General features: G+C 37.6%; 1 protein-coding gene across 4 annotated transcripts; it reads left to right on the top strand.

The window, feature by feature from the left end:
• The first annotated feature begins 2,518 nt into the window (after nucleotides 1-2,518).
• LOC110463548 (peptide methionine sulfoxide reductase MsrA 1-like) lies at nucleotides 2,519-22,358 on the top strand. Of its 4 annotated transcripts, XM_021518214.1 has the most exons (6): nucleotides 3,110-3,568; nucleotides 19,626-19,771; nucleotides 20,650-20,745; nucleotides 21,089-21,153; nucleotides 21,470-21,598; nucleotides 21,973-22,358. In XM_021518214.1, the coding sequence occupies exons 1-6, from the start codon at nucleotides 3,555-3,557 to the stop codon at nucleotides 22,291-22,293; spliced, it is 771 nt and encodes a 256-aa protein (XP_021373889.1). In that variant the 5' UTR covers nucleotides 3,110-3,554; the 3' UTR covers nucleotides 22,294-22,358. The 4 variants fall into 4 exon arrangements, with proteins under 4 accessions (XP_021373888.1, XP_021373889.1, XP_021373887.1 ...); XM_021518213.1 differs by lacking the exons at nucleotides 19,626-19,771; nucleotides 20,650-20,745; nucleotides 21,089-21,153; nucleotides 21,470-21,598; nucleotides 21,973-22,358 and adding exons at nucleotides 2,519-2,548; nucleotides 4,931-6,769 and having other exon boundaries at nucleotides 3,446-3,568; XM_021518212.1 differs by lacking the exons at nucleotides 19,626-19,771; nucleotides 20,650-20,745; nucleotides 21,089-21,153; nucleotides 21,470-21,598; nucleotides 21,973-22,358 and adding an exon at nucleotides 4,931-6,769 and having other exon boundaries at nucleotides 3,110-3,250; nucleotides 3,446-3,568.
• The last annotated feature ends 476 nt before the right edge of the window (nucleotides 22,359-22,834 follow it).

Consider the following 22,834-nt stretch of genomic DNA (forward strand, 5'->3'; position numbering starts at 1 on the left):
CATATGCACTATGTAACACTATCATATACAGATCACACGTCCACACCACACAAACCATATACATTATATAACACTACCATATACACACGACACAAACCATATGCACTATGTAACACTATCATATACAGACCACAGGTCTCACCACACAAACCATATACACTAAATAACACCACCATATACACACCACACATTACACCATACAAACCATATACACTATTTAACACTATCATATACATACCACACGTCACACCATACAAACCATATAAACTATATAACACTAACATAAACACACCATACAAACCATATACACTATGTAACACTATCATAAACACACCACACAAACCATATACACTATATAACACTACCATATACACACCACACATCACACCATACAAACCATATACACTATATAACACTATCATATACACACCACACATCACACCATACAAACCATATACACTTTATAACACTACCATATACACACCACACAAACCATATACACTATATAACACTATCATATACACACCACACAAACCATATACACTATGTAACACTATCATATACATACCACACGTCACACCATACAAACCATATACACTATATAACACTATCAAATACACACCACACAAACCATCTACACTATGTAACACTATCATATACATACCACAGGTCTCACCATACAAACCATATACACTATATAACACTAACATTTACACACCACACAAACCATATACACTATGTAACACTATCATATACATACCACACGTCACACCATACAAACCATATACACTATATAACACTAGCATACACACACCATAAGTCTCACCGGCTATTCCCGGCTAGAACACTATGTTAAGGAGGCTCCACCCTTTCGCATTTAGCCAGCAGAATTCAATGAAAGTTTTACATAATGGTTATGTCACTATGTAGAGATGATTTTATGAAAATCTAAGCATTCCGTTAAACTGGGGATTTTTTGGTAAATAATACCGAAAAATTGATTTTTTTGTCAAATTCAACACTTTCAGATTTTTTGAGCATGTGGCATTGTTCAAAACTATTGCAACAATAAAATAATGAAAAGAAACATCGCTTATCAACCCTACAAATATTTTATTAATCATAAAATATCTACAACATGTTACAAAAAGCGTTTTTTATTGAAATTGTATGGATACAAGTTTCTAAATACAAGCTAAAAGCAAACAGGACACATAGTTTCATACAAAAAGAGTGAAAAATTGAACCAAATACACACAAAGTCTTCATAATTAATTTATTTCACATTTTACAATAATTTTGATCCTGATGAGAGTTGTCTACCTTGAAAAAAATCGGAACTTTTTGCAGAGGGATAGAATTTATACAATGACACTTATTTTCTTTACTATATCAAAAACGACGGAATTAAATTATATTACTATATTTAATTGTCAATTTACTGTTCTTTTATGGAACAAAATTACTCTCAATCATGTACACTTTGGACATCATTCCATAGCCCGCTTACGCATGGTATATCAACATGTCAGGTACGTATGTAACCATAGGCTATCGCATGGTATGCCGTTATTACGTGCACGCACATGCACTTGCATTTTATAGGGATCTTGATATTTTACAAACCACTATTTTCACATGTAATTGCATTTGTGAACCAATTTATCTGAAAGAGCGTAACTCGCTCGAAAGCAAATGTCATAGCGACCAAGAGCTTGTGAACTACTGTTAGCACATGATACGTACAGGTGAGGTCGGTAAACAAAACACATAAGTCTGCATTCCATGCGCCTCATACCACATTCTTGAAGTCGTCTGATCGTATGTCAGTGTTTTCCTGTGAGATAAATCATAAGCTTTATTTCTGAAGTACGTGTGATTACACATTTCCAAGTTAGGTCTCGATATCCGGTGTTGACATATCATCGTCACGCACGTGTACTATTGTTTACCCGGTGTTGCATTCAAATAGATCATAAATACCATACAAAAACAGTTCAATACTTATATTAACGTTTTCTCTGCCTCTTATGTTCTTTTTTAACTCATAATTTATATTTAAAATTAAAAATGCCCGCCTTATCGACAGTCAACACAATTTCGTTCAATAGTTTGAACAGCGTATTGTCGCGTGCTGATTGGCAAACAAAGTAGTACTTTTAACAAACATTTCAATTTTATTTCACAATTCAGTATCAATACAATTGCGTATGATATGTCTGTAGGGAGATTTAAGTTTATCAATAGAATTTTGAAGTTAGATTTGAAATTGTTTCGATTTTTCCCCGGAACAAATTTCGTGCATGGACAAATACAGTGAACACCGTAAATCCGACCTTGCCCTCCACGAGGGAGTTATTTTTGGAAGTTAATTCGAACTTTTCTCTTTGCTCATTTTGTGAAAAATCCAGGCGTGAATTTATTTGTTGATTGTATGGGAACCTGACAACAGTCGGTAGATTCTATAACACACTCGTTATTTGTCATGTCGTCAGAAACTGAGGAACCGCCCGTGGATGCGAGACGCGTGAAACTGATAGCGTTTGAAGTGAGTGATCTTGCGACGGAGCACAGGTTCGTTACAAATGTCTGAAATGTTTATGTGTGCTGTGACTCATATCAGTAGGTCTGTAACATATGTGTCAGTAGGTCTATAGAATATGTGTATTTCAGACATTTGTAACGAACCCCTGTTGATCAGTGCAGTGTAACAGACGATATTTCTGATAAATTGCATGAGCGTTAAAATTGTTTCCATTGCCGGCATAGGTGATTTCAACCGATGTGTATGTTGTACGATATTGCAGACCTTGGTCTTGTTTTAGTTGTAATAAAAGTGTTTTTTATTTTATTTTTTATTTTACACATAAATTTACAATGACATTGTCAAATCTCACAATGCCCAGCGATATTTTAGCAGCCGTCATGTTTATTTATATTGGATATTGTAGTTCCGGTCAGTGTTGTATTAATACGCTAAATATTGTGTCTCGTGATGCATGGGAATTAAAGTCCCATCAACGACACAGCTTTCAAAGAGGCTATATATAGTGACAATGTTATGCAAATGTAAATATTATAATTTACACTACGGTAATGAAATGCCCGATACGCAATACGGAAAATACGACACGAAAATACGACAAGAAAAACATGTGTATTACGAAAGGTGGAAAGTCCTTAAAGGCCGGTGTTGACACCGCTATCATGTTATCATGATATCACACAACGTTGGAATTTTCAAGTGATTGTCAGTGTTTATGAATTATTACTACAAAATATATCTTTATAGTATTCGAAAAAGGTAACATTTCGAGTGGCAATTTAAATTCCTGAGACGCGTACTGGTCAGTAAATCTTCTGTTATCTATGACCGAACATCTTTTGAATATTTAATCAATAGCTTTATTGCTTTTAGATGCGTGTACTATCTTATCGCTTGCAGATAAAGGCTGAATAACGTCCAGTATTGTATAACGTGTGACAACGTTCGAGATTAAAACTAGTGTTTGTTGTATGGAAGTGAGATATTGTTTCTCTTTAGTTACGGAACGATGATTCAAGAAAGGTAAGTTGAATCTTTTATCTGTTATGCACGAATAGTTATCATTAAAAAAGCCGACTCTGACTTGAACGCATGGTTTTGTTTCGGTTTGGTTTGATTTCGTTTAACTTCTTATCAACAGTTAAGGTCATTCAGGGACGTGTGGAGCGTGCCAATATGTGAAAACAGGAAAAACTATATTGAATTAATTAATTACTGTGTTTAGATTACTTAGATTATTCAAACTAACTCTAATGTGAACCATCCAAACTAATTAAATCCACGAATAAGCAAAAAAATATTAAGATTTTTTTTTCGCTTTTCTCGAATTGGGTTGCACATGATAGGACAAATCCTATCAATCCAATATGTGATTTTTTAAATTCCTAAGTTACTATCTGTTAATTGCTTCTTATTCAAAGAAGGTCTAATATGAACAATTCCCACTAATTAGATACAATAATTAGCTAAAATAAACAAAGACTTTTTTCTCACTTTTCACGAATTGGGTTGCACATGATAGAACAAATCCTATCAATCCAATATGTAAAAACATGAAAAAATTATTTCCAAAGTTACTATCTGTTAACTACTTATTATTCAAAAAAACTTCTTATCTAAACAGTTCCCATTCATAAGATACGCTAATTATCCAAAACAAATATTAAGATTTTTTTTCACTTTTCACGAATTGGGTTGCACCTGCTAGAACAAATCCTATCAACCCAATATGTGAAAACATGTTTTTCCCCCTCTAAATTCCTAAGTTTCTACCTGTTTTAAAATTACTTCTTATTCAAAGAAGGTCTAATATGAACAATTCCCACTAATAAGCTAAAATATGTAAAGATTTTTTTTTCACTTTTCACGAATTGGGTTGCACATGATAGCAAATCATATCAACCCAATGAGTGAAAGCATGAACAAATATTTTAAATTTCTTAGATACTATCTGTTAATTACTTCTTATTCAAAGAAGGTCGAATATGAACAATTCCCACTAATAAGATACACTATTGCCAAAATATACAAAGATTTTTTTCACGAATTGGGTTGCACATGCTAAGACAAATCATATCAACCCAATATAAAAAGCATTATTATTTTCTCTAAATTCCTAAGTTTCTATCTGTTAATTACTTCTTATTCAAAAAAGGTCTTATATGAACAATTCCCACTAATTAGATACACTAACTAGCTAAAATATATAATTGTCACTAAACTATGTAGTTAGTTTTACATTTTGACACAGATGCTTCCTGTGAAACCAATTCAATCAATAGTTGATCTAAACGACAAACGACTACAGTGGTGAAACACAGACAATGTGATATCTGCTACATTATGTGATGGTATTATCTATTAATTTTATATTTCGTTTTACAGGTGATAACAATGAAGAAATATTTTGCACTATGTCTCGGAATCGGAATGGTGTTAGCACTTATACTCATTACAGACATTCAAAGCTCAACCAATCATCATGTTTTGTCTAAAACCTACACAAAATCGGCGTCATTGGACACTCCCATAGATCACGTGGATGTGTCAGATATTAAACGTCAAATAATTGATGTAGCCCTTTATCTAAAACAAGCAAGGTTACACGCAAGAGGCTCCAAAACAAGCAAAGCACTGAGATACGCATGCGAACATATGGATAGAGTACTGAAAAGATTCGGAACCTCCTTTGAAAACGTCACAAAACGGAAGGAGTATAAGTCGGACAGCGTGTGTCCGGAGTATTACGTTGACAATATATATGGATATCGGGTCCAAAATTGCTCCTACTCTAAACGTATTGAGGAAATCGTCACAATTGTTCGCCTTGATTATGGTTCACATGCTGATAGTACAAAGTTCTTCTCAAATGGTTACGGCGGATATATCTCGGCTGTAGTCGGGGACTATGGTGGTAATATCAAGGAGCAGAACCGTACACATGTCATACACTTGGCGTCTAGTATCAAAGAGGGGGAAGCTTTAAACAAGTTAATAGCTAGAGTGAAAACCAAATACACTTTAGTTGTTAAAAATATGACGGCACTTGATTCTGATTCCCGCATCGAGCGACTCGTACGGGAAATTGAGAGGCTGCAAGTTACCGCAGTAGGAGGGTCCATCCGAAACTCTGACTCTGTTTGGAGTTTAGGTTGTCATCAGAGGGTGCTCCGAAACTACACGGTAGCATATGAGGAGGGCTACGACGAGTCCATGCACGACTGTGTATTTTGTGATCACGTGGACGGACCGTTTTTGATCAGAACCGACAAATTGAAGCAGGTACAATTTGATGGCAATTTGACGCCTATGGGATTATATGAAGACTTTTTTATGAGACTTGAGGGTGAAGTTGCTGTTTGTCCTGATGCAATGTTTTATATGGACTCCCCTCGCCGTAGCGAGATAACCACGGACTGGGAGAAATTTGGAAGAAAACGATATCTTTACAAATTGAAATTCTCAATGGGTCTGACTATACATTTTGGATGTAACTACCCGTACCAATGTAAGAAGGGGAAAGGGTATGTCAGATCACCATGTTGCGTTCAGGAACTGGCAGATTTAAACAACGGCGTCATGGAGATGTGTGAGAAAGCAGGTGTGCCGTGCCAATTGAATGCCGGGACACACCTGGGAGCTGTGAAATTGTATAAGGTGATACCATGGGAGATTGACGGAGACATCAAATTTTGGTGTGAAGACTTCAGGACCTTAGAGAAAGCCGGAATCACACTACGGTCCAAAGGCATTAAATTTGGGACGGATCGAAAACCTCGGAACTGTTCAGCATCTGAACAACCGTCGATTTTAAGTGCAAGTAGCAAACATTGGCATATTGATATATGGGCTACTTCGTCCATTACCGGTTCCTACATTCTAAGATCTCAAATTCGTGATCTGACCAGGATTCCACATAATGGACGTTTAGTTTATGTAAACAAAAACCCGGCTTTAGCTACACGTAATGTGTATCCTGGTTTATTCCGGCACAAACAACATCCAAGCGAAGGTGGCGGAGGGACAAACGTCCACAATCGCTTTACAAGCTGTTTAGTGGTTGACAATCAGGATTGCATAGATAGTTACTATGAAGAGGGAAATATTCAGTTCAAATACACGTTGGTGTAACAAGCTTATGCATTATCACATGACCCGTTTTTTATACATTTATTTCATTTACGCTTTGTATCGAGTAAAGAACGCCATATATTTTATAAAATGATAGAAAATGTCCATGCGTACATTATACTAATTGTTAGTTTAAATACACGTGTAGTAATTGTCAGTTTACATACACGTATAGTAATTGTCAGTTTACATACACATATATTAATTGTCCGTTTACATACACTATACTAATTGTTAGTTTACATACACGTATAGTAATTGTCAGTTCATATACACGTGTAGTAATTGTCAGTTTACATACACGAATAGTAATTGTCAGTTGACAAACACGTTTAGTAATTGTCAGTTTACATACACGTGTAGCAATTGTCAGTTTACATACGCATATAGTAATTGTCAGTTTACATACACATATAGTAATTGTCCGTTTACATACACTATACTAATTGTTAGTTTACATACACGTATAGTAATTGTCAGTTTACATACACGTATGGTAATTGTCAGTTTACATACACGAATAGTAATTGTCAGTTTACAAACACGTTTAGTAATTGTCAGTTTACATACACATGTAGTAATTGTCAGTTTACATACACATATAGTAATTGTCAGTTTACATACACGTATAGTAATTGTCCATTTACATACACTATACTAATTGTTAGTTTACATACACATATAGTACTTGGCAGTTCATATACACATGTAGTAATTGTCAGTTTACATACACATATAGTAATTGTCAGTTTACATACACATATATTAATTGTCCGTTTACATACACTATACTAATTGTTAGTTTACATACACGTATAGTAATTGTCAGTTTACATACACGTATGGTAATTGTCAGTTTACATACACGAATAGTAATTGTCAGTTTACAAACACGTTTAGTAATTGTCAGTTTACATACACGTGTAGCAATTGTCAGTTTACATACACATATAGTAATTGTCAGTTTACATACACGTATAGTAATTGTCCATTTACATACACTATACTAATTGTTAGTTTACATACACATATAGTACTTGGCAGTTCATATACACATGTAGTAATTGTCAGTTTACATACACATATAGTAATTGTCAGTTTACATACACATATATTAATTGTCCGTTTACATACACTATACTAATTGTTAGTTTACATACACGTATAGTAATTGTCAGTTTACATACACGTATGGTAATTGTCAGTTTACATACACGAATAGTAATTGTCAGTTTACAAACACGTTTAGTAATTGTCAGTTTACATACACATGTAGTAATTGTCAGTTTACATACACATATAGTAATTGTCAGTTTACATACACGTATAGTAATTGTCCATTTACATACACTATACTAATTGTTAGTTTACATACACATATAGTACTTGGCAGTTCACATACACATGTAGTAATTGTCAGTTTACATACACATATAGTAATTGTTAGTTTACATACACGTATAGTAATTGTCAGTTTACATACACGTATGGTAATTGTCAGTTTACATACACGAATAGTAATTGTCAGTTTACAAACACGTTTAGTAATTGTCAGTTTACATACACATGTAGTAATTGTCAGTTTACATACACATATAGTAATTGTCAGTTTACATACACGTATAGTAATTGTCCATTTACATACACTATACTAATTGTTAGTTTACATACACATATAGTACTTGGCAGTTCATATACACATGTAGTAATTGTCAGTTTACATACACATATAGTAATTGTCAGTTTACATACACATATATTAATTGTCCGTTTACATACACTATACTAATTGTTAGTTTACATACACGTATAGTAATTGTCAGTTTACATACACGTATGGTAATTGTCAGTTTACATACACGAATAGTAATTGTCAGTTTACAAACACGTTTAGTAATTGTCAGTTTACATACACGTGTAGCAATTGTCAGTTTACATACACATATAGTAATTGTCAGTTTACATACACGTATAGTAATTGTCCATTTACATACACTATACTAATTGTTAGTTTACATACACATATAGTACTTGGCAGTTCATATACACATGTAGTAATTGTCAGTTTACATACACATATAGTAATTGTCAGTTTACATACACATATATTAATTGTCCGTTTACATACACTATACTAATTGTTAGTTTACATACACGTATAGTAATTGTCAGTTTACATACACGTATGGTAATTGTCAGTTTACATACACGAATAGTAATTGTCAGTTTACAAACACGTTTAGTAATTGTCAGTTTACATACACATGTAGTAATTGTCAGTTTACATACACATATAGTAATTGTCAGTTTACATACACGTATAGTAATTGTCCATTTACATACACTATACTAATTGTTAGTTTACATACACATATAGTACTTGGCAGTTCATATACACATGTAGTAATTGTCAGTTTACATACACATATAGTAATTGTCAGTTTACATACACATATATTAATTGTCCGTTTACATACACTATACTAATTGTTAGTTTACATACACGTATAGTAATTGTCAGTTTACATACACGTATGGTAATTGTCAGTTTACATACACGAATAGTAATTGTCAGTTTACAAACACGTTTAGTAATTGTCAGTTTACATACACATGTAGTAATTGTCAGTTTACATACACATATAGTAATTGTCAGTTTACATACACGTATAGTAATTGTCCATTTACATACACTATACTAATTGTTAGTTTACATACACATATAGTACTTGGCAGTTCATATACACATGTAGTAATTGTCAGTTTACATACACATATAGTAATTGTTAGTTTACATACACATATAGTAATTGTCAGTTTACATACACGTATGGTAATTGTCAGTTTACATACACGAATAGTAATTGTCAGTTTACAAACACGTTTAGTAATTGTCAGTTTACATACACATGTAGTAATTGTCAGTTTACATACACATATAGTAATTGTCAGTTTACATACACGTATAGTAATTGTCCATTTACATACACTATACTAATTGTTAGTTTACATACACATATAGTACTTGGCAGTTCATATACACATGTAGTAATTGTCAGTTTACATACACATATAGTAATTGTCAGTTTACATACACATATATTAATTGTCCGTTTACATACACTATACTAATTGTTAGTTTACATACACGTATAGTAATTGTCAGTTTACATACACGTATGGTAATTGTCAGTTTACATACACGAATAGTAATTGTCAGTTTACAAACACGTTTAGTAATTGTCAGTTTACATACACGTGTAGCAATTGTCAGTTTACATACACATATAGTAATTGTCAGTTTACATACACGTATAGTAATTGTCCATTTACATACACTATACTAATTGTTAGTTTACATACACATATAGTACTTGGCAGTTCATATACACATGTAGTAATTGTCAGTTTACATACACATATAGTAATTGTCAGTTTACATACACATATATTAATTGTCCGTTTACATACACTATACTAATTGTTAGTTTACATACACGTATAGTAATTGTCAGTTTACATACACGTATGGTAATTGTCAGTTTACATACACGAATAGTAATTGTCAGTTTACAAACACGTTTAGTAATTGTCAGTTTACATACACATGTAGTAATTGTCAGTTTACATACACATATAGTAATTGTCAGTTTACATACACATATAGTAATTGTCAGTTTACATACACGTATGGTAATTGTCAGTTTACATACACGAATAGTAATTGTCAGTTTACAAACACGTTTAGTAATTGTCAGTTTACATACACATGTAGTAATTGTCAGTTTACATACACATATAGTAATTGTCAGTTTACATACACGTATAGTAATTGTCCATTTACATACACTATACTAATTGTTAGTTTACATACACATATAGTACTTGGCAGTTCATATACACATGTAGTAATTGTCAGTTTACATACACATATAGTAATTGTCAGTTTACATACACATATATTAATTGTCCGTTTACATACACTATACTAATTGTTAGTTTACATACACGTATAGTAATTGTCAGTTTACATACACGTATGGTAATTGTCAGTTTACATACACGAATAGTAATTGTCAGTTTACAAACACGTTTAGTAATTGTCAGTTTACATACACATGTAGTAATTGTCAGTTTACATACACATATAGTAATTGTCAGTTTACATACACGTATAGTAATTGTCCATTTACATACACTATACTAATTGTTAGTTTACATACACATATAGTACTTGGCAGTTCATATACACATGTAGTAATTGTCAGTTTACATACACATATAGTAATTGTCAGTTTACATACACGTGTAGTAATTGTCAGTTTACATACACGTGTAGTAATTGTCAGTTTACATACACGTGTAGTAATTGTCAGTTTACATACACGTGTAGTAATTGTCAGTTTACATACACGTGTAGTAATTGTCAGTTTACATACACGTGTAGTAATTGTCAGTTTACATACACGTGTAGTAATTGTCAGTTTACATACACGTGTAGTAATTGTCAGTTTACATACACGTGTAGTAATTGTCAGTTTACATACACGTGTAGTAATTGTCAGTTTACATACACGTGTAGTAATTGTCAGTTTACATACACGTGTAGTAATTGTCAGTTTACATACACGTGTAGTAATTGTCAGTTTACATACACGTGTAGTAATTGTCAGTTTACATACACGTGTAGTAATTGTCAGTTTACATACACGTGTAGTAATTGTCAGTTTACATACACGTATAGTAATTGTCAGTTTACATACACGTATAGTAATTTTTTTAAGTATAAACATTGTAAACACCAGTGGTACTGAGATATTTAATCGTTGGAGGTTCTTTTAAGTGCTTATATAAAATTCGCTTTAAATGAACATTTTTTATACGCCTTGGTAAAACTCCAGGGTAGCTGAACAGTGTTTAATTAGTTCAGAATTAGGTCTTTGAAGCATAAGACCATCTCACGAGTTACGATCAGGCAATAAGAAGTAAAATGACAGGTTAAAACCGTACAGGTTTCAATTTAAACCCGGAGGAAAAGCGAGATGATACTGGTATTGATAGGTTAGTAGTTATACTTTAATCGGAAGTTATTTTGTGATTTATACATCAATACATGTTTATGATACTTAGTGCGATATTCAAAGAGAAGTTTGTTAATCTTGAAAAGAAATTCTCGAGGGTGTTGACATTGGTTTGTTTGAGACAGTTATGAATATATACATATATATATATATATATATATATATATATATCTATTTAGTTGTCGCTTGTTCTACTGACAGTCAGCCAGTACAGATACGGTGGGGGCATGAAAAAAAACATCAATTGTGCATCCATCTACAAATGTGTATTAAGATTTCTGCAGAAAATCATTATTCGTGAGACCATTTTTTTGAATAAATTTTATAATTATTTGAGTGATAACTGACTCTTAAATATGACGATTTCATTGAAATTAGAAATGACGAGCTTCCTGTAGTGTGCGGGGTTAACCAGCCAGCTTACAAGTAGGTATTTCTCCAGGTTTCCTGTAACATTGTCTGTATTTCACCACTGTAGTCGTTTGTCGTTTAGATCAACTATTAGATTAAATTGGTTTCACAGGAAGCATCCGTGTCAAAATGTGAATGCTCTTTTCATTTCAGTAATAATTTCCATAACTTTAGTATGCATATACAATACCTACACCCATCTTTGTAGCCCAAAAAACAAAAGATTCAAATATCCCTACCTCCCTACCGTGACGTAACCCATATCTCGACGACAGAGCCACAGAGTGATCTCCCTTCCTCTTCCTTTTATGGCGCCTGCTTCCTGCTGACGTCCGGAGCCTGCTTTTGTCGGTTTGGTTCGAGTGTCAACTCAATTTATTGCGCAGTTTTTGTGCCTTATACCCACCTGCCCTTGTTGATACAATTAGTTATTGTTGAAAATTATTTGTGTGCCTTTTACGGCTGGTTATTTTACTCCACTACTCCACGTGTGCCGGTGGTGCCACGGTCCGCCATTATTGTGGGTTAATTTCCGACCTCTGTTTATTTCGGTGACGGTTGTTTGTTTCGGCAAACGTTACTTATTTTAACCGTTTTCTGATTTATATTACGGGTGAAATTCTTTCTACGTTGCGTACTTTGTACTATCGTATTTTATTATTTTTTTCCGTGTTTATCTGCTTGTAAATTTTTGTTTACTTTCGCTTTGGAGGGTATGTCTCGGACGGGACAGCGACGAGGTAGATCTCATGGGTGTTCCCATTTCTTTGTGGAACGGGACCCTCATTATGCTTGTCCCAGGTGTCGTCCTTGCAGTGAGGTTTCGCCTTGTGAACTTTGTTCGCAGACTAAATCTCAGGACAAGGACTTCATTGTTCCAAAGCTACCCTCAACTTACCGTAAGAGAGATTCGTCTGTTTCTTCCGGTAATCGAGGGAAGCAGGGAGGTAGGGGTCGTGCCACCAACTCTCTGGGGTCTGGTGGTACTGTCTCTGTTCCTGTCTCGGGGGGTCTCGCTTCGGCGAGTCCCTCTCGTAAGCAGGGGGTGGCCCTTCCTGTCCAGGAACTCCCTGGAGTAGGGGAGGGGCAGCCCGACCCTGGCTTGACACAGCCCAGGGTCGAATTGGTCGGGAACGCCCGTAAGCTTTCGCGCTTGCCTTCGGGTAGGGACTACCGGCCGCCGGTCACTGATTCTGTCAGTGATCCCGGCATTCCAGGTGTTGCTGTCATTGGGGACAGTCTTGGTGCCGGGCCTGTTCTTTCGGGTTCAGGTCCTGGTGTGACTACAGACTTTCTTTTGGGATTGTCTGTGTCTACCGGGATTAGTGACGCTCAGCTCACTAATCCCGGCACCAATGCTGGTCAGGCTTACCCTCCCGGTCAGCTACCCGATCCTGGTCCTGTTAGGTCCGGTCATCAGTTTCATTCTTCCGGGAACCTGGGGGGTTTCCCCCCAGGTGTTGGGTTTGCTGGACAGGGGGCCGGTTTCCGGCCTCCGTTTTCCCCTGGCTTAAGGTATACGGGTGCCTGCGGGCAACCATCCTTGGGCCGCCCTTACCAGCCTGCGGGTGGTTGTGGGTTGCGGCAGCATCCCGGCAGTTACGGGCTTAGCCCGTACATGTCCGGGTTTCCACCTGGAGGGAGTGGCGGTTCATCTTCGCCCTGTGGGCAAATTGGCCAGCTCCAGTCTCAGGCAGGCCAGTTTGGCCAGTTCTGGGGTCACTCCCAGCCCGCGGGACCTTTACCTTATCCTCCGGGATATGGGTTTAACCCCATGGCTTTTCCGTCGTGGAATCCTGCGGGTTTGGTCTCTCTCTCGCGGAGACGTGTTAGCAGTTCTGTTGACTCCGCCCGAGGCTTTTGGTCTGGATGGTGTGGAGGCTATGGACGTTGAGGGCGCGGGTATGGCAGAGGACGATGATGTTGTTCATCTTTCACCTGGTTGCTCGGATATAGACGCTGGTCTTTCCGAGTTGTCTGATGACGGTCCTTAGGAGGGCTTGCCCTCTGAGGAGGACGTCCAGGATGAGGGTGACCCTGAGGCTGCTGAGGTTGAGGCCCAGTATGTGTTGTCCGGTATGCGGGGCCTTAGGGCGGACGTTTCCCAGATTTTTGGGGAGGAGGTTTGCCCACCACCTTCGGCGTCATCTGTCCCCGAGTCCGCCTTTTAGGTTCTTTGGTGGCTCCTCGGGTGTCCGCTCGGTCGGACCGCTCTCTGCCAGAAGGCACTATTGTGTCTTCAGCTCTGGCCACCGCCCAGTTTCGGGTTTTAGAGAAGAATACTTCTTCAACCCGTAGTCCTGGGTATGCTGGGTTGCAGCTCAGTGTTGGCGATTTGTCAGAAGTGCACGCCACTGACTATACCACACATAATGGCCTTCTTGCCCCTCAACCAGCTAAGCTGGAATCGAGGTAACTTGCAGCCTGGCCCGGTAAATCGGGGGACCAGGTGGTGTTCCGTCCCAGATTCTGTCTTATATAGACTACCTGAAGGTTTGTCTATATAGGGTATCCGACTTGCCTGAGGGTCGGATTACCGAGACAGAACAGGCCGACATCCAGGACAGAGTGACCTCTGCCCTGAACGGGGCATTGAGAGCGCTGGCAGCTTTACAGGTGTCATCGCTCGTCAATGTCTTGTTGGCTAGGCGGTTTTCAGTTTTGAAAAACCGCCCGATCGATATGCCTTACCGCTCCAGATTGTTGACTGCCCCCTTCTCAGGGTCCACTCTTTTTGGAGGGGCCCTTCCTTCTGTTCAGAAGGATTTGAAGGAGGACTCGGTCGCAGGCTAAGAATGCCAGTACCTCGCAGGGGTCAGCGCCTCGGCTTCTTCGGCTTCGCAGTCTTCTGCACAGCCCAAGTATAAGCCTCCCTTCAAGGGCAACAAATGGAAGGGTAAGAAGGGTAAGAACCCTCCTGGGGTTAAGAAGAAGGGTTCCTGACTCTCTTTTTCCCTCCTTGGTCGTGCCAGACGACGAGTTTTGCCGGGAGGACTGCAGTCCTCTCGGCTCAAGCTTAGGTCCTTCTCCCGCAGGATTAGGCTTCGGGTCAGCAGACGGTTCTCTTACCTGGCAAGGTCTCGATCTGCCTCGACCAGATCTTCCTGTGGGGTATCTTCTTTCTGCTTTCCTTCCAGAGTGGAAGGAAATTACGGAAGACGCATGGGCCTTGTCTGTGATCAAGGAGGGGTTAGGCATTCCGCTAGTGCGGGATCCGCCCTAAGCGTCGGAGCCAATCTTTTTTCCTCCACCGGGGGATCCGGAAAAGGCTCTGGCGCTCCAGGAGGAAGTAAGGACCATGCTTACCTAGGGCGCGGTCGAGGAGGTTCCTATGTCGGGATGCACTCCCGGGTTCTACTCCAGAATGTTTCTGGTTCGGAAGAAGTCCGGGGCATGGCTTCCCATCATAGATCTAAGTGCCTTCAACAAGCACGTATATTCTCCTCACTTACCTCCGTGAGAGAGGGAATGTGGACGACTTCAGTAGATCTGAAGAACGCCTATTTCCACATCCCCATCAAGAAGTCGGCACGGAAGTACCTCCGTTTTACTTGCAACGAAAAGGTCTTCCAGTTCCGGGCCATGCCGTTCGGGCTCACGACTGCACCTTTGGTTTTCACCAAGCTGCTGCAGGTGGTCGTGGGATTCCTGCACTCTCGAGGAATAGATGTTCACATCTATTTCGACAACTCCCTCATGCTCCACCTAGTGAGAGAGTCTCTGGTGCAGGTCACCCGGTTGGTTCTGAAACTCTTACTCAAGGGCGGCTTTATTCCTTCCAGAGAAAATTCGGAGGTTTCCCCATCTCAGGATTTTGTTATTCTGGGGAACCGTTTTAATACGGTTCAGGGCATCGCCCTTCCACCGATGGAGAAGTTCGAGAAGGCCAGGGCTTTTGCGCTGACCTTCATCGGCCGGTCTCAAGTCCAGGTACGTTGGTTTCTCAGTTTTCTGGGAGACTTCACATCAGGCCTCTCCAGATGTTTCTCCTTGCCAACTGGGTCCCTTCTTCAAGGGATTTGGAAGCCTGGCTTCTTCTGAACCAGTCGGTCAAGGAGTACGCACGCTGGTGGACTCATCAGGACAATGTTCTCCGATGGGTTCCTTTGTCCAAGCCGGTTCCCACTATGACCCTGTACACGGATGCATCCATGACAGGGTGGGGAGCTTATCTCGACGGGCGTTGCCGGTCGGGGGAGTGGTCTGGGGAACAGCTCTCGGAGCACAGCAATATGCTCGAGATGAGGGCTGTTATGTTGGCTCTGCAGTCTTTTCGAGAGATCCTGCATTCCAGGGTGGTTTGTGTGGCTACGGCCAACACTACGGTTGTCGCGTATCTGGAGAGATAGGGGGGAACCAGGTCTCACACCCTGTGTGCCCTCGCTATCCGCATTCTTCTTCTTTGTTAGGAAATGGAGTTGACAATTTGTGTCAAGCATCTACCAGGCAGGTTGAATGTTCTGGCGGATACTCTATCCAGGCGCCGCCAGGCGGTTTTGACAGAGTGACAACTGAATCCCTCGATTTTCAAGGGAATTTGTCAGGTGTGGGACAGGCCTCACAAAGACCTGTTCGCCACTTCACTGAACAATCAGTTGCCAACGTTTGTCTCTCCGGTTCCTGATCTCCTCTGTTTTTGCCCATTAAGCAGGGTCAACAGGATATCTCCTCTCAGTCAGTGTCTAGATGGATCTGTCAGGTCATCAAGTACGGTTACGACCACTCGGATGATCAGGTTCAGGAGGTCATGTCCGCGGCTTTCTGGCGCGGACAGACTACCTTCACGGATTTCTTATCTCCGGTCCTTGGCTTCTTATTCTGATGGATTGTATTCCCTTGGACCGGTGGTGGTTGCACAGTGTGTGGCTGTTCCTCCACAGTAATTCAGTGATTTGAAATAGTATGCTATCAGGCACCACGGTGGAACACCTGCTCGTTTTACGGGGAGGTTTTTCCATTTTTTAATTACTTTCGGGGCTTTATTAGGGGGGTTCCTTGAACCTTTTTCCTACCTTGAGCATGTCTCGAGTTTGTTCCGTCAGCCTGATCTGCCTGGATTCGAAGCCTCCACTACGGTAAGACGAATTCGCATACTAAAGTTATGGTAATTATTACTGAAATGAAATTGAGTCCCACCCTGTATTCCTCACCTTGCCTCCTCATCCTGGCTGCCTTTAGGCTCCATAAAAGGGGTTTGAGGAAGGGAGATCACTCCGTGGCTCTGTCGTCGAGATATGGGTTACGTGACGGTAGGGAGGTCGGGATATTTGAATCTTTTGTTTTTGGGCTACAAAGATGGGTGAAGGTATTGTATATGCATACTAAAGTTATGGTAAGTATATTACATCATGAAAATTGAATTTACTTCAAAAACCTCAAGTTTAGTGACAATTATATATTTTAGCTAGTTAGTGTATCTAATAAGTGGGAATTGTTAATATTAGACCTTTAACTAACTTAGGAATTAAGAGAAAAAAATCATGTTTTCACATATTGGGTTGATAGGATTTGTCCTATCATGTGCAACCCAATTCGTGAAAAGTGAAAAAAATCTTTGTATATTTTGGCTAATTATTGTATCTTATTAGTGGAAATTGTTCACATTAGAGCTTCTTTGAATAATAAGTAATTAACAAAAAGTTACTCGGGAATTTAAAACATTTTTTCATATTTTCACATATTGGGTTGATATGATTTGCCCTATCATGTACAACCCAATTCGTGAAAAGTGAAAAAAATCTTTGTATATTTTAGCTAATTAGTGTATCTAATTAGTGGGAAGTATTCATATATATTAGACCTTCTTTGAATAAGAAGTAATTAACAGGTAGTAACTTAGGAATGTAGAGAAAAAAATCATGTTTTCACATATTGGATTGATAGGATTTGTCTTAGCATGTGCAACCCAATTCGTGAAAAGTGAAAAAAATCTTTGTATATTTTAGCTAATTAGTGTATCTAATTAGTGGGAAGTATTCATATATATTAGACCTTCTTTGAATAAGAAGTAATTAACAGGTAGTAACTTAGGAATGTAGAGAAAAAAATCATGTTTTCACATATTGGGTTGATAGGATTTGTCCACATGTGCAACCCAAATCGTGAAAAGTGAAAAAAACCTTAATATTTCCTTGGCTTATTAGCGTTTCTAGTGAGTGGGAACTGTTTAAATAAAAGTTACTTTGAATAATAAGTAGTTAACATATAGAAACTTAGGAATTTAGAGAAATAAATCATGTTTTTCTCATACTGGATTGATATGATTTGTCCTATTATGTGCAACCCAATTCGTGAAAAGTGAAAAAAATCTTTGTTTATTTTGGCTAATTAGTGTATCTTATTAGTGGGAATTGTTCAGATTCGACCTTCTTTGAATAAGAAGTAATTAACAGATAGTAACTTAGGAATTTAATTTATTTTTTCATGTTTTCACATATTGGGTTGATATGATTTGTCCTATCATGTGCAACCCAATTCGTGAAAAGCGAATCTAACTAGTGGGAATTGTTTAAATAAGAGCTACTTTGAATATTAAGTAGTTAACAGATAGTAACTTATGAATTTTAAACAAGTTTGGATGTTTCACACTAGAGTTAGTTTTTAGTAATTTAAACACAGTAATTAATGAATTCCATATAGATTTTCCTGTTTTCACATATTGGGTTGTTTTCACATCCATATGAGCAATGTATGCGTGCTTGTGTGTGTATTTGCCACTTTGCGATGGCACGGATCTGATGCCGACTTTAGACTAGAGTGCAACCTCCCTGAAATACCACACCATAAATTATTCTATATTACCCTCGATGATTGTTAGTTATCATGTTTATCTAACTTAAGTTACAACCAGTTGTAGAATTTCGCCAGAAATGATTATTATATAGCACGTTCATCTCGAATGTTCCAAATGAGATGGTTAGCTATCATGTCCGTCTCGAGTTTGTTGAATAGATTCTTAAAGAGTTATTAGTTTTCACTTGTATCTCGAGCTTGTTGAATAAGTTCCCATGAGCGATTGTAAGTTATCATGTTTATCTCGATTTTGTTGTATATGTTTACAGGAATAATGACGAGTTGTTATGTAAGAGCGATAGCTGCTTATCATGCCATCTCGAGTCTGTTATAGAAGTAGTACACGAGTTTTGGTTAGTTTTTCATGTTTATGTCGATTTTGTTGTATGTGGCTTTGTAATAACCATCTTTATTTCAAGTTTGTTGCAGAAATTGGCTAGACCTTGATAGTTACTTACCAGGCTTATCTCGAGTTTGTTGGAGATGTTATAATGCTTATCTCGAATTTGTTTATATTTACGTGTTTTAACATATCTTTTAAGGAGAAATAAAGTAAAAGACGCAATAAAAATACAGCTTTATATTCTTGTACACTTGGACTGAGAAGAAATTTACATATATACGTGTAAACTATTGTATCTTTTATTGTGATGTTGCTCATTAAGGATGTTGACGAATGCCTTATCAAGGAGTTGTCTGCTAACGCTAGCGCTACTGGTGAGCGTTTTACTACGACAAGTTGACGGTCGTCTACCCGATGACAAGACAGCCAGCAAGATGGTTATGCCTGAACCAGAGGATGCTATTACCGGTATATACATTTGTATAACATAACTCCAAGCATTAATTATTTAATCAAATATTAAACGAACAATACTTCCCTGTCGTTGCATGTCTTAAAAACATTAAACGTGTAGTAGTGATCGGAACTTTTCCCACAAATATCGATTCTGACGTTAGCTCATGAGTGTTTGCGAAGTCACAGAAGGTGTATGTTTTCCTTATATACAACTTTGGTGATGTCACAATTTGTGTAAAAAAAATCCTACAAACAACTTTGGTTTTGATAAGTGATTTTTTTGTGTGGTTATTTAGATAATCAAGTATTTGCACAGTGTTGAATTATTTATTTTTTTGTGTGGTATGTAAATATATACATGACGAGATATGTATATTAACTGTCGTGATACATTTGTGCAGTTTTAGCTCCACGCGAAAGACACAAATATTTACACCGAAAATATAACTTTATATAAATGTAAACATACTGTAACTAACTTAATTAAAGCGAGAACGTTTTTCATTTTGCTATCCTGTATTATTCGTTTGTTTATTTATTAATTTCGTCTGAATAAATTACTTAGAGATACTTGAATTTACGATCTTCTCACCACGCAATTTTTCGCGAAAAATTAAAATACACGAAATATAAACACATTTACAATATCAGAAATCTATATGATGATGTTTTTACATTGGATTAACGCCAGATCATAGCATAGTATTGCAAAATAATCAAAACAATTTCGAATGCCGTTGATAAGAAAAGATACTTGTTTTGGTTCAATGTCTCAATCATTGCGAGAGCTTTAATCCTTCAGATAACTGAGATTTTAACAGTATATAAACTTATCGCATATTATTTTTTTTAAGAATTTACCTGCGTAATATCTAACGATTTGTTTGTAGGTCGAAGTACAAAGATGGTTGTCTCCCCTACTCATGATGTCAGCAGTAACCCTACGGTACCTCCGTTCCCTGGTGGGATGCAGCTTGCTATGTTTGGTACGGCATATACCTATCGATGTGTACTTGCGTCGGTCTTCCATAACATCAACAAATAAGGACAAACTCAGAAATCGATCATTTCAAATTTGAAATAGTCAATTTGAAAACTCAACAATCATGTGAATTTTCAGTAAATTATCAACTGAACAATATCTGCTTTTGCTTTTCGAATAACATTTAGATGTTTCTATTGGCAGCATTCGATTTACACTGCTCTTGTATTTGTATTCGTCAAAAACAAAAACATAGGACACTGGCACTGACTCGAATGTGTAATGCTCAGCATTGCCTCGTCCATCGTTATATCATTTACATGGTATCTATCTCAATTTCAAATCAGGTATGGGCTGTTTTTGGGGTGCGGAGAGAAGATTCTGGAAACTCCCTGGGGTGTTCTCAACACAGGTACAGTCAATTGAAACAAACATGTAAAAGCTTTCATAGTTGATGGGGTGTTTTTTTTTCTCGTTTGCGATAGTTGCATTGATAGCATATAATTGAGCATAGTGTATATTCGCAATGCACGCGGATAATGAACGTTGACACGTAAGGAGTAAAATTCCAACTCAAAGTCGCTTCAAATATGCAACAAAATGAAGTAACATAGATCAGACACAAAAAGAAAAAAAGAAAAATGTGCAAACTAAACGTTATTGACTTAACTACTTGCCATGTATTTTATGTAAGGCCGTTTATATAAATATACTTGCTGCTGTTCTAGGTAGGGTACGCTAATGGTTATACTCCGAACCCGACTTACGAGGAAGTGTGTACCGGTGGAACTGGACATAACGAGGTGGTCAGAGTGGTGTATAACCCAGACCAGATCAGTTACGCTGACCTTCTACAGGTAAAACCCTAGAAAGTACACTGGTAAATTACAGGTAAATTGTATAAACCTACTTGTAAATGACATCAGTATTCAATCAAACTAGACAAGCTCAATCGACTTTTGTTTGCTGGGTTCAATATTACTTTCAGTTTGAAACAAATTTCCCATATTATCGTAACCGGTTATTGTATCGATTCAGACAGATTATTAGGAATATTAATGTTTTTTTTAAATTCTGTGTATAAACCATAAGTATACAAAATGAAACACACGTTTAGGGCGATTCCGATCTCATCGTCGGTTTTAATTTTATATTTTGATTGCGATGTCTTAATAGGTCGGTCATCGTTTACGTGCATGATTTTAAAGCACTCAATCTTTCCTTCATATAGGTATTTTGGGAGGGACACAACCCCACCCAGGGGATGCGCCAGGGTAGGAGTCTCGGGACCCAATACCGCTCTGGTATTTATTATTACGACCGTAAGCAACGCCAAGAGGCCATACAAACCAAGGAAGCATACGGAGAAAAACTGAGGAACAATGGCTACGAGAAAATTTCTACAGAAATTCTATCTGTGTCCGAGTTTTACTACGCGGAGGATTATCACCAGCAATATCTTCACAAGAACCCCGAGGGTTACTGCGGGCTCGGGGGCACGGGGGTTTCATGTCCGCGTGGCCTTGGAGACAAAATGAAATCAGAATTATAGCTATTTATTACAAAAGTTTCACGATTTTGTACATAATAATCAATAAAAATTACATTTATTAGTTTCTAGAAAACGATGTTGTTTTTTTTATCATTTAGCAAATCGTTGTGTAGCTGATTGGGTGTTGTATGACTTTTACATATATAGATATAAATTAATAGCATCAATCTTACTACAAAGAGACAGGAGCTTCAGTTATAAGACATGTAACTACATAAATATTCGATCACGTCAGAGAACTTTTGTTTAATCGGAGTTTACAGACATAGATTTAGGCCCGTCATTGGAACGCATTATATTCCATATGATGTAACCATAGGTTAGAGTCACCATCTTGATCATTATTGCACCGTGATGATACCTGAAGTCCGTTTTCGAGTTCATTTTTAGAACGCACATAGATATACGTTTTATCGGTTGGCCCTTTGTTAGTGACAAGCATAATTACCCAAGTTCTTTTTTCATAATAACTTACACATCGGCGGCTTATCACCACTCTTATCATGATATAAACAACCCGGAAGAGACACCCAACCCGGAT

Source organism: Mizuhopecten yessoensis, unplaced genomic scaffold, assembly GCF_002113885.1.
Source record: "Mizuhopecten yessoensis strain PY_sf001 unplaced genomic scaffold, ASM211388v2 scaffold10917, whole genome shotgun sequence".
NCBI classification, from domain to species: domain Eukaryota; kingdom Metazoa; phylum Mollusca; class Bivalvia; order Pectinida; family Pectinidae; genus Mizuhopecten; species Mizuhopecten yessoensis.